General features: G+C 44.2%; 1 protein-coding gene and 1 long non-coding RNA gene across 2 annotated transcripts in view; one reads left to right on the top strand and one right to left on the bottom strand.

Annotated features, from left to right (window-relative positions):
- Positions 1–222: 222 nt before the first annotated feature.
- The window catches only part of CYFIP2 (cytoplasmic FMR1 interacting protein 2), a 96,145-nt gene continuing 83,087 nt past the window's right edge, over positions 223–13,280 (bottom strand). Inside the window, exons 25-29 of the mRNA XM_006906461.3 lie at positions 10,554–10,626; positions 9,990–10,084; positions 4,588–4,826; positions 2,796–2,943; positions 223–631 (exon numbers count right to left, since the gene is read on the bottom strand). Of these exons, the coding sequence (XP_006906523.1) occupies positions 464–631; positions 2,796–2,943; positions 4,588–4,826; positions 9,990–10,084; positions 10,554–10,626 (723 nt within the window). The 3' untranslated portion in view covers positions 223–463. The remainder of the gene's footprint in view (positions 632–2,795; positions 2,944–4,587; positions 4,827–9,989; positions 10,085–10,553; positions 10,627–13,280) is intronic.
- Positions 2,937–9,001, top strand: LOC112475232. Its single transcript, XR_003044628.1, has 3 exons — positions 2,937–3,723; positions 4,372–4,551; positions 4,893–9,001. It is a non-coding gene; the product is annotated as an uncharacterized LOC112475232 (long non-coding RNA).

Genomic DNA, 13,280 nt, shown 5'->3' with positions numbered 1-13,280 from the left:
GAGGCATGCCTGTCAGGCCGGGCTGACATCTTGGGGCATGGCCACACTTTTCTTGATCTTTGAACTTTAGTTCTGAGGTCACACCTAAGTACAAGGTAGGAGGTCGCCATCTTGGGAGGAGGTCCTGAGAAGCAACCATGGATGTGAGGTGAGCTGTGAGATGGAGAAACGGTGAAACTAGGGCTCAGCTGAGGGAAAAAGAAAAAAAAGCACATACTGCCCTGTTTTTTGTTTTGTTTTGTTTTGTTTTCATTTACACTAGGGAAAAACCACCACAGGGATGACATGGGAGAGCATGCACAGGCCCAGCCCTTGGGAGGTGCAGATGTGTTTGGGGAGGTTCTCATTTGCTTCCAGGTCCATTCATACATTGTCCAGTCAGACCCTGTTGCAGGGCTGGCCGTGGCTTTCTCTCTCCTGCTGCTTCCTCTCCTCCAGATTGAGGGTTTGCAGGACCTTCTGCCTAGCAGGTGGTGGCCAGGGACTGGTGGATGGGTGGCTGGAAGCAGCGCACATGCTCCACGGTCGAACTGTCTGTCTCCACGGACTTCATGTACTTGTTCAGGATGGCAAAAACCTCATTGTTCAAAATCTGGTACTTCCTGATCCTGTCTGCCATTTTCTTCAGGGGCTGCAAAGGATAGGGCCATGTAGGTTAGGGACGGGAGGAGAGGATTGAGAAATAAAGGGGGAGGGAGAGAAGAATTCAGTGAGGTTGGAGTCCAGGGTCCTGATGTGTCAAAGATCATGTCACATTTTTGTATTAAGGCCTTCTATGAGTTCCAAGGGCTTGCCAATCAAATGTTTACTTGGCTGTAAAGTCTTTTGTGAGTTTCAAAACTTATTACAAAGCTACAGTAATCAAAACAGTGTGGTACCAGCATGAAGAAAGACATATAGACCAATGGGATAGAGAGCCCAGAAATAAACTCTTCCACATATGGTCAAATGACTTCTGACGAGGGTGCCAAGACCACTCAATGGAGAAAAGATGGTGCTCAGAAAACTGGATATCCACATGCAGAAAAATGAAGATGGATTCTTATCTTATACCATATACAAAAAACTAGCTCAAAATGGATTAAAGACCTAAACACAAGAGTGAAAACTATAAAACTCTTAGAAGAAAATAGACAGGAAAAGCTTCATGGCATTGGATTTGGAAATGATTTCTTGGATGTGACATCAAAAGCACCGATAATAAAAGAAAAAATAAACTGGACTATATCAAAATTAAAAACTTACTTGCATCAAAGGACACTATTAGCAGAATGAAAGGGCAACCCATGGAATGGGAGAAAAGATTTGCAAATCATATATCCAATAAGGGATTAAAATCCAGAATATATAAAGAACTCATATAATTCAATAACAACAAAAAACAAACAACCCGATTAAAAAGTGAGTAAAGGATTTGAACAGACACTTCTCCAAAGAAGATAAACACATGAAAAAATGCTCGGCATCACTAATCATTAGGGAAACAAGAATCAAAACCACAACAAGATACCACTTCACATCCGTTAGGATGGCTGTTACCAATAAAACCCCAGAAAATAACAAGTGCTGGGAAGGATGTGGAGAAATTAGAGCTCTCGGGCATTGCTGGCGGGAATATAAAATGGTGCAGTCACTTTGTAAAAAAGTATGGCGGTTCCTCGAAAATTAAAAATAGAACTACCGTATGATCCAGCAATCCCACTGCTACGTATATACCCAAAAGGAATGAAAGCAGGGACTTCAACAGATACTTGTACACCCACAATCAAAGCAGCATTATTCACAATAGCCAGAAGGTGGAAGCAACTCAAGCGTTCTCTGACAGATGAATGAATAAACAAAATGTGGTATATTCATTCAATAAAATATTATTTGGCCTTAAAAAGGAAGGAAATTCTGACACATATTAAAATATGGTAAATCTTGACTACGTTATACTAAGTGAGGATTCCATGTACATGAAGTACCTAGAGTAGTCAAATTCATAGAGACAGAGAGTGAAAAGGTGGTTACCAGCGGCTGGGGCGGGGTCGGGGATGGCGAGTTAGTGTTTAATGGGCACAGAGTTTCAGTTTGAAAGGCTGAAAAAGTTCTGGAGACGGACGGCGGTGATGGTTGCACAGCACTGTGAGCACAGCTAATGCCGCTACGCTATACGCTTAAAATGGGTAAGTTTTACGTGATGTGTATTCTACCATGTGGGCAAAAAAACCCTGTATGAGGTGGCTCCTGCCTCTTTCTCCTCTCAACTAGTCCTGGAGACCCACTCTTTGCTCTGGCTTCATGCCTCTGTCTTTGCTCGAGCTGTTCCCTCTATCAGGAACATCCTGCCCCCCACTGCACCCTGCTTTCTGCCTGGCTATTTGCTGTCAGTCGTTCTGGACTTAGTCCAAGCACTACCTCCACGGGAAGCCTCCTCTGGCCCCCGTCCCCCCTCAGCCCTTCTTTTGCTGCCACAGCAGCCCTGCTTATCCATGATAGTCCTTCCCCCACCCCGCACCTGCACAGCTCTCGTGCTTAGTGAAAGTTTGTGAGGACGAGGAGCCAGCATCAGCAGTCTGACTGGCACAGGGAAGGTGCATGTCAGGTCTGGAGCCAGGCCCTGCCCTGCGGGTAACCTGATTCATCTCAGTGACTCATGCCTTCCTACGAGGAGATCCCCATCCCCAGCCACGGAGTGTCTTTGTACGTCCTGCAGTGTGGGGAGATGGCTCCATAAGCAGCTCACCCTCCCTTCCAGATGAAAGCCTGCTTGTCAGGCCCCAACGCCCAGGCCCCAGCCACGAGCCGCTTACCACATTCTTAATGATTTCGTCCTTCCCGTCCTGCCTCTGCACTTTCAGCAGGTGGTAACAGAAGTCGAACAGGTCGAAGCGACGCTGCTGGCCCAGCAGGACGATGATGGAGCAGCCAGCCCAGTTCAAGCCGTCGCCAAAGCATTGCCTAGAAGCAGGGAGAGGAAGCAGCTGGAGTGAGAGGCAGGGGAGCGGGGAGGAGGGGCCCTCATCTTGGACCAGGAGTACGGCCAGTGAGCAGGCCCGACTCTGGTCTCTTAGTCTGTAAAATGGGTACAAGGGAAGCAGTGAGCATGGATTTGCTTGTTCCAGGACTCTGGTTATATTACAAGCCTTTCTAACCACAAAGAGGTGTCAGCCTGTTGCCTCACTGATGTAAAAAAGAAGACAAATTTGCAAGAAAAAAAATCCAACCAGTCATTGAGACTTACGTGGCTGATTATTTTAGGCAAGTCAAAGAAGAATCTGTTTGGCTCCATATGTAAGCTGGGAACAAGCTGTGAGGGGAAGGGCCATTTCAAACCAGGAGATCAAGTGGCCACTGTGGGCTGAGGGGGCAGGGATGGGGCACGGTGTGTGTGTGAGCAGAGGCTGCTAGTGTGGGGCAGGGGCTATGGGTCTTCTTGGATCTGGTAAAACTCAGCCTGCGTGCTCCCAACTCTCAATGGCAATTTGGGAAGTCTGGGCGGCTGTGGGGTCACCTCTCTGCTGACTTTCCTGTCCTCATGCAGCAGCCGCAGCTCAGACTGGGCCGGTTTCCCTGCTTCCCCACCACAAAGGCCAGCCGGCAGCTGCTCTGGACAATCTTGCACCCAGCCCTAACACCACTTCCTCGGCAAAGCCTTCTCTGGCCCGCATGTGCCTTTTCTCTAGAGCGCTTGGCTCCTTGTCTGCCTTCTTCGCCACTCTGTTCTTGATGTGTAGTTGGGTAAGTGAAGGAAGAACTGGATTCTGCTTCTGTGTCCTCTGAGGACAGATTTGGGTGACTCTTGAAGGCCCCCCATTTTTCAGGAGTAAGGGGCCTCATGAGCCAGGCCGCCAGGAGCGGGAGGGCCTGATCTCTGTCAGGGAAGGCTTTCCTTGTTCTATGAACCCTGCGGTTTTTGGTGACTCTTGAAGGCCCCCCATTTTTCAGGAGTAGAGCCCTCATGAGCCAGGCCGCCAGGAGCAGGAGGGCCTGATCTCTGTCAGGGAAGGCTTTCCCTGTTCTATGAACCCTGCGGTTTAACGGGGGGTCTGGGGAGCAGTGAGGTTCTTCATGCCAAACCTTCACCAGGAGTCCCTCCTGACCATTCAATCAGCCCAGTCTTGGAAAGACAAGGCCCAAGAGGCCCTCAGCCTCTGGGGCACATCCAGGAGATGCACGCGCTTCATCTCTGCTTCTAGCCACTTGTGGCCCTTCCTGGAATGGTCCCTTCTCCCCTCTAAGATCTGAATCCCAGCAACGTTCAAGATTCAGTTCTAGTCTGAGAACTAAATTCCGATTACCCACTCCTCTCTCTTCTCCGGCGTCTGTCACCCTTCCTGCCCTTGCTGCAAAGCTGCCTTGTTTGATGTGCCACATCTCTCTCCATAGGCCCTATAATCCCCACGAGGCCAAGAACCGTCTACTTTTGCTTGGCACTGGTGTACGACCAGCACCTAACACAGCAGCCGACACAATATGTGCTGAATAAGCAGTCATTGGACAGCTCGCCCCTGTCCACCTTTCTGGCTGGGCTCTGGCAGCCTGATGCCTCTCGGAAAACACAAGCAGGTTAGGCATGACCCTGCTTTCCCTGGGGGTACTCACTCAGCTGTGAACTCGTTGGTCCCCACGGGGATGCAGTAGACAAACTGCATGGCACTCCACAGCCGGTGGAATTCCACGCACTCGTCAACGTGCATGACGCCGTTGGTGGGTGGCGGGCCCCGCCAGATGGGGTCCTGCAGGTAGCTTCGAATGCGGGTCAGGATGACCTCGAACATGGACAGGCCGCAGCACAGCCGCTCCTTGGTCAGCAGGTCACCCTCCCGAGCGATGGCGATTTGCTGGGAACAGAAGGGTATGTAAACCTCCTGTCTACCTCTCAGACCTCATCTTCCATCTCTCACCAGAGAGTCCGTAACCCTGGAGATACCTGCCTCTGGCAGTCATTCACCAGAACTGATGTCCCTCCCACAGCGGGGCACTAACTTTACAAATGTGAGTGAAGAGCAGAGACGTCGTGCGGTAAGTAAAGTCTAGGAACCATCGACAGGAATAATTTTTTAAAAATTTCTATCTACCCATGTGATGAATGAAAGGCTTGGTAGCCACTGAAAAGACTAGGCGATCCTACTACGAGTATTATCACTACTATTCTACTATTACTACTACTAACTCATACTCGCTGAGTGTGTGTAACGCACCAGGTCCTATTCTAAGAACTTGGTAAGTATTGACTCCATTTATTCCTTACAGCAACCCCACAAAGTAGGGGACATTATCATCCCCATTTTACAGATGAGGAAACTGAGGTTCAGAGAGGCTGCCAGTGAGCGGTAAAGTGGGGATCTGGATGCTGGTCGTCTAGACCTGTGGGTTAAATTGTTAAGTGAATAGAGCAAGTTGCAAAAAAGGATGTACACTACAATCCTACTAAAAGATGCCAACACGACACGATCCGCAGACAGACACGAACGCCTGTGTGTGGGGTGCATGGAAGACATTTTGGAAAGATGAACAGTTGTGGGAGCGGATGGGCTTGGAGAAGTGGGTGAGAGTTTTGCTTTTTACTTTAAATACTTTTGTCCAATTGAACATGTTAGAGAGCATATGCTACTTTTTAAAAATTTGCCACTGATTTTAGAGAATTATTTCCCTCAACGAGAAATCCTCCGACCACTATATATGATCTCCATTAATAATTTAAAATGGCTTCTCATCTGACTTCTGGTTATTGCATCTCTAATAACCAGTTGGCTAGACAAGCACATCAAAATGCATTACTGTCTGCATTACGAGTAAAAATGTCTAGAGGTAGAGGTCTCAAAAGCCGTGTGCAAAGTAAGACAGATAATAAAATCTAAGGTCCCAGTAAGGTCTCCAAAGCATGTTTTAATACATGTTGAGATAGTCACTCACCTAAAATAAAAAAAGGAATACTATTTCTACCGATCCGCCAATAACAAGGCTAATAAATAAACAGTGTGTATCAGTGCACATTGTAGAAAATTACAAAGCAAAAGAGGGCCGGCTTCTCAGACCAAGAGGTCCACAGAGCACTTGCGGGATGGGCTCCCCAGAAGAGGGTGGTCTCCCCAGAGAGCTCATTTTACCGGTGCCCATGAGGGAGCCTGCCTGGCTTCTCTCTGTAAGCTCTTGCCCTGAGCCCCCAGGAGAGGACAGCTTCTGAGTTAATCCACAGAGGGAAATAAATCAAGAAACACCACCAATGGAGCCAGTTAGGAATGTGGGCCGGGAGTGCAGTTGCCATGACGACTGTGAACTGAAAAAAGTCTAGGGAAAAAAGTGTGAATTGGGGAAGAAGAGTTTGACAACATGTTTCAAACAGGAAGGAGAGGGAACCCTGGTACACAGTGATGCATCTTGATTTCGTGAGCAGAGAAAGATAGCTCTTGAGCAGAGAAGGGACCACTCGAGTTGCCACAGTTAATGAGAAATAGCTCTTACAAAATCCTGAACCCTGTACTTGATTCCGTTCTCACCAGGCAATTCTACCAGGCTGGCATTTGGGCCTTCATTTCAAAGAGAGAGCGCCTGGAACAGTGAAGATGCTCAGTAAATAAAGGATCTATATTTGTTCTTGAGTCATGAATATTCTCCTTTATAAAATAATAGAGTTGTGGGTTATTAATTAATCTCCTGTGCATTTAGTTAGTTCGAATCAACCCTCAGGGCCTGACAGTCTAAGGGGATTAAACAGTTAAGGAGGGGTTTTATAAATCTGCTGAGGGACTTTAAATTCTGTGACTACACCCCACCTACTTATAGCCAAGCAAAGGGGCCTTGACTGAAATGGTTAAGAGCTTTGTCCTTCCCTTGAAAAAGTGTTTGCCTTACAGCTTTTCTTGTGAACTATGAAAGTAGTATTGTCACTGAGTAAAATCTGGAAAAAAAAAATTTTAAACGTTATATAAGAAAATAAAAATCTCCCAGAAACCCCATTATGAGCTTTCTTAAAATACTGAAGAGTAATTTGTTTGTGTTTACATATGTGAGCGTGTATATACATCGATATTTAACAAAATTTCAATAGTATTATCTGTATTGCTTTCCTCTCTTAAGATATCAGAAATCTAAAAAACCATTTCCTTCAATATTTTCAGTAACATAATTTTTCAATGGCTACATAAAGTGGCCATGGACATGCCATCAATCATTTAGTCTTCGGTTCTTGTTAGTTATTTTAAATTGTTTACAAATTTTCACTATCACAGACAATTTTTAAACAACCAACCTTATACGTAATACTTTTGTGAACTTATCTCTGGTGATCTCCTTAGGATAAAATCCTAGAAGTAGAACTACTCAGTTCGAGGGTATAAATATTTTAAAAGGCTTTCGCTCCGCAGTGGCAAAGCAGTCTCAAGAAAAGCTGAACCTCCGGCACCCATCGTGTGAAGGCTATATCCTTGCCATCGCCAATGCTGTTATCATTAGGAGCAGTTCTTTGCCAGCGTGAGAGATGAAAAGCTGTACTCTGTTCTTTTATTTTACATTTCATTGATTACTGGTAAAGCCGAACACTTTGTTTTAATGTTTGTCGGCATTCATATTTTTTATGTTGTCAGTTTTCCTTCATGTCCTTTTTTCTTTTGGTGTATATCTATCATTTTCTTTTTGCTCTGAAAAAGTATATTATAGGTTATTTGTTGCAAAAATCCCCAATTTGTAGATCGGTATATATATATATTGTGCGCGTGTTTAACATAAATTTTATCCATTTCTTTTCTATACCAGTCAGTGAGGGATTTTTCTTCTCTGCCATTCTTTTCTGAGTTAACAAAGGAATAGAAAAAGCATCTGTGAAAGCACGTGGAAACAAATTTCTCCACGGAATACTTAAGTTGATTACATCTAGTACCTCTGGAGGAGAATGATGTCTTAATACTCCTTCCTTACATAACTTTGTGTTTTTTGGAACTCTTTTACTTATTTATTCATTGTGACAATCATGTAAGGCAGCTCGACTAAGCAAGCAAAACAGCTATTAGCCCATTTTAAAGATGGAGAAACAATGACAGAGATATTAAATGTCTAGCACTAGGTTATGTGACAATTCAGAGGGGAAGTTGGGACAAGGACCCCTGTCTTTTGACCCTCTGCCACAGTGTAATTCCATGATAGCACTGGGCAACATATCAGGTCTTTTCAATTTGTCCCAGAAATAAATGCAAACGATGCAGTACTGTTAAAACCTCCTGACTTTTAATATGTAGCAGAATTTCCCTGTCACTGGCCTAGATGTTATACGAGTTCCTGAACTGCAGCTAGCTTGGAAGTTAATACTTTGTTAACTTTTCTTTGGTGTACTGGACGACTAAAATTTTGGACTATTCCTTGAGGGCTGGGAGAATTATAAAACCGGCATTTCCTCTCCTGCAGAACATCTAGGCTTTTGTTTGTTAAATACTCAGCATTTGACAAATTGGGAAGTCTATTGGTCCCAAGGAGATGGTGTTGACCAGAACAGGGAAGGAATTCACAGTCTTGTAAGTGGAAACACACGCCAAATCCTGGGTGCGAGGGGGAAGATTCCTGTAGAATGACACCAACCGTAGGGCAGACATTTGTGTGCTGCCGGCTCGGGGGATTTCTCCCTAAAAGGAAATCTTTAGCTGATCTCCTCTGTTCAGCCCCTGTAGGCCAGAAAGGAAAACGTGTGCCCTCCACAGCATCCGAATTCTCTCTGGGATGACTCAGAGAACCCAAACGCCACTGAACGTTTACTCATGTCGTCAGTAGGAGGTGGTGGCATGCAGGGGTCCAGCGAGGGTTGCTCATCGGCGTGACAGCTCGGCAGATCAGGCTCTGCAATGTGCTCCAGATACTTGTCATGCTCTTTGAGAGAAGAGGCTGCCTGCTGCCCTCTGCCAAGGATGTGAGTCCTTAGGCTCAAGCTTTTGTGGTAACAGGAGAGAGAACTATAGGAATGGAGGTGGATTCAAATCCTAAACCTTGTAAACAGGAAGCTTTGGTGAACAAAACAAACTTATCTCCCTGGGGTGCTCGGTTTCTCTTCTTCCTGAACGCTTCTCCTGTGTCCCCAGATATGAACATAAGCCCCCACATATGCACATTGGCCCCGAAATATGTATATTGCTAAAATCAGCTTGAAAGGTGACAGCACGTGTTTTTTTGTCCCTCACTCTTCCTATTTCTCTACCCTCCTGACCCCTGCACCGTCTGTGAGCTCTCTGAAGGCAGGGTCCTGTCTTACTCATCTCCATGTTCGTAGGGGCTGGTATGACTGCTGTGTAAAAATTAGTTTTAATTACAGAATTAACACATGAGATTATTTATCTTTGATTACATTAGAACATTATAGATAAAGCTGAGGTCTTCTTTGATACCCACCCCCATCTCTGTCTCTTTCATCTCTCTTTAGAGGCTACACTGTTATGAGCTGGTTGTGTGTGTCATTTTCTAGGAAGAGTTTTACTTACATGGTTTTGTTATGTGTTTAAAAACACATAAGTGTTTAAAAACGTATAGGTGGCATCATACTATACGAACTGTAGTGCAACTTGCTTTATTCATCGGACCCATGGCATCTGATTGACATTTAGGGTTTTTTCCAGTTTTTGCTTTAACAATGCAACGGTAAATATCTTATGTTTCTGTAAGATTTTTTTTTTTTTTTTGCAGAGATATCCAGAAGTGAACTAGTGACTCAAAGAGTGTGTAGAGTTTTAATTCAGAGAGATAACTTAGCAGAATTCTTGATATCTAACGAGGACATAATAGACACTCGTTTGATTTCTTTCTTTCTTGGCAGGATAGAGGATACAGGGTGTAGAATAAAGAACTCAGGCCTGAGAGTCAGCAAATCTCAATGCAGACTTGCCCCGGCCATTAACAGGCTTTATGAGGCTAGCCATTCTCTTCCTCTTTCTGGGCCTCAGTTTCCCTACCTATAAAATGAGGACCAAATGCTCTCCCTCCAAAGTTCCTTTTAGTTCTTAGAATCCATGATGGCAGCATCATACCTGAGGGGTCCCCAGCCGCTCTATCAGAGGGACCAGGTGAAGCGGGGCATACTTGGCTTCCAGGCGTTTCATCCGAACCTCCAAACGCTCCCCCTCTGTAATAAGAGCAGTAGGCAGAGGTTGGGATCCAGGGCACACCAGCAGGTACTGGGGAAGAAACAACACTCGGAGGACCTGGTGACCTATTTGTATTCCAACACTTGGATGGAGCATGTAGAACTATTCTCCTTGGTTCTGGCCAGTGTGATCAGAACTAGTTATAAGAGAAAACGTTCTATTATCTCAGTCCAACAATGGAATCATCTATTTCATGGGGTGATGAGTTCCCCATCACTTGAAGAATTTAATACAAGGCTAGACAGAGAGATGCTAGGGATGTCCTAGAAGGACCAAGGAATGAGATCTGGCATATCATTTCCAGTTCCACCATTCTGTGACTATTCAATAGCTTCCCACAACTTTAACTTTCACCCTTTCTGACTGCAGATCTGAGTGTATTGGGATTAAGTGAGTGTGAAGTTCAAATTCAAGATGGCTATCTAGCCGCTGTTTCTGGTTTCTTACCTTTGATGTAGACTCTTGGCAAGATATTTTGGAAGGGTGCAGCATGGAGCAAATCACAGACTTCCTCCTGAGACTGCAAACAGATATGGAGAGAAAGAAAGAAAAAAATTTTTTCATTTAATCCAGAAAGAATTTTCATTCTTAAAAACTTGAGCATTGGAGTCAGCCACACCTGAGTTCAAATTCTGGCTCTTCTACTTATTAGCTGTGGGATCTCAGGCAAGTTGCTTAACCTCTCTGAGCCCAATTATTTATCTGCAAAATGAAGATGAGAATAGTACCTATTTTAATGGGCTGTTGTGAGGATTAAGTGAGAGAATGCATAACCTCATAACCTCATAGCAAAGTCCCTGGCGCGTAATCAGTGTGCAATACATTTTCATTATAATCTTATAAGGAGTTTGTTGAAGAATCTGAATGAGTGACAGTGGGACTAAGCAGAAATGATGGGCTCCAGACTGCTTTTGTCTTGCTGGTTGTGAGGCCTTTGCATTCAAAGCAGGTGGCTGGGTCAACCCTCCAATCCACTAATCTGGAATGAATCTGTGTGAAGACCTGCGTCTGGCTGGTTTTCTCCACATCAGGTACTAACTAGTGAGAGAAGAGGGTCTAGAACTCAGGACAGACAGGTTTTGATGGTGACCTTATGTTTATGCATAAACGTAAGCTTAAAAGCAAACATATACTACGAAAGTTGGAGGGAAAAGTCTTGGGGAGAATAGGCTTGAAAGACTGGGTCTCCTGGGCCTACGGTCCCAGAACCAGATCATGGGGTTTGGAATGGCGAGTTGAGGACGGGGATCGAGAAGAGCCACCCTCCACTGGGTTTTGGTTTCTCTTTAAATTGTGGGGATTTGTATTAGGTAAGATCCAGGCTTCATTCAACTTTGACACTCTTGGATTCTAAGCATCAGAGAGAATCAGGATTGTGAGTGTCCTTGGCTTTCTTTACTCAGGAATTGGTGGAATAAGGCCATGCTGAAAATCTAGTAGGCCACCTGCTCGAGAAGGGAACCCCAAATCCCTCTGTTATTATAGATCCGTCCTTGAAACAAGAATAGCAGTGGGAGGACAAGTGAACTCTTCAGGGGACCTGCCTGATCTGAGGGTAATTCTCAGTTTCTTAGCCAGAGGAGAAACCTCCCTTTCTTAATTCAGCTGTTTCTCTCCTAACCAGGGGATCAAATAACCTGGTCTTCATTGCTATGTCTAAGCTTAGATCCTGTGATTCATCATATAATCTAAAAACATGGCTTATTGATCATTCAGGTTATTCTTTAATTTATTAATATGATGAGTCATATTGATTGATTTTTGAATGATGAACCAGCCTTGCATTCTTGGGAAAACTTCACTTGGCTGCGATGCATTATCCTTTTAAGTGCTGCTGGATTTTATTGGCTAATACTTTGCTGAAGATTTAACTCTATATTTATTGGGAACGATTTGCATTTTTCTTTTCAAATGTCTTTGGTTTTGGTATTAGGGTGATGTTGGCCTCATAAGATAAGTTGGGAAGAGGTCCCCCTCTTTTCTACTTTCTGGAAGAGATTGTGTAGAATTGGTATTACTTTTTCCCTAAATGTTTGATAGAATTCACAAGTGAAACCATATACATCTAGAATGTTCTTTGTTAGAAATTTTCTTTTTAAACTATGTATAAAATTTTTTTAGTAGATATAGGACAACTCGGGCTATTGAATTGTTTTTCTGAGTGAAGTTTGGGGGTTTGCGTCTCAAGGACTTGCTCCTTTTATCTAAGCTTAACATACAGATACAGAGTTGTTTGTTGTACACCTTTATTATCCTTTTGATGTCTGTGGGATCTACAGTGATGTGCCTATTTCATTCCTAATATGGGTAATTTGTGTCTTCTCTTTTTTTCTCTTGGTCAGCGTGCCTAGAGGCTTATCAATTTTACTGACTTTTTTCTTCAAAGAACCAGTTTTTAGTTTCGCTCATATTTCTCTATAGTTTTTCTGTTCTCAACGTTACTGATTTCTGTTCTTATCTTTAGTATATCTTTCCTTCTGCTTGCTTTTGGTTTACTTTGCTTTTCTTTCTCTAGTTTCTTTGGTAGAAGCCTAGATCACTGATTTAACACCTTATTCTTTTTTTAAATATAACATTCAGGCTATCTTTTGATACCTCCAGTAATCAAGAGCTCAGCCCTTCTGGAGGCAGCCCAACCCATTTTTGAAGAACTCTAACGGTGAGAAAGTTTGACTCTGTATTAAGCCACAGTGGCCTCCCAGTTGTTTCCAATCAAGATCCTTGCTCTGCGCTTTTAGAGTGTCACCGAATGCGTTTTTCTAGCCAGTCTCTTCAGCCACCCTTCTACCCCTCTCCTCCTTCCAGGACTGAACATCTTACAAGAGTTTTCTACACCTCTCTCGGTTTCCCAGTCTTTACTTTCCCCCACAACAAACATACGTGCAGCTATATCACAACACGGCAATGGCTCTAGCGAAGATGACTCTGTCAGCAAGTTCAGTGGCTATCTTTCAGTCCTCATCTCATGGCCTCTCTAATGTATTAGGCACTGTCCTCCCCCAGCTACTATGACAATAAGTTCTGCTGCTTTCCATTATTTTGGTTTCTCCTTTTTAGATTCTTTTGTAGGTGTGACTTCTAACCATCCCCTAAATGTTGGTTTTCTCCAAGGTCTGACTTTTTTTCTCTGTACTTTGTCCTAGCTGATTTGTCTCACCTACTCCCAGGACTACA

The sequence above is a fragment of the Pteropus alecto genome, unplaced genomic scaffold (assembly GCF_000325575.1).
Source record: "Pteropus alecto unplaced genomic scaffold, ASM32557v1 scaffold40, whole genome shotgun sequence".
NCBI classification, from domain to species: domain Eukaryota; kingdom Metazoa; phylum Chordata; class Mammalia; order Chiroptera; family Pteropodidae; genus Pteropus; species Pteropus alecto.
The sequence above is the reverse complement of the archived record's forward strand: the minus strand, read 5'-3'. Positions and strand labels throughout refer to the sequence as shown.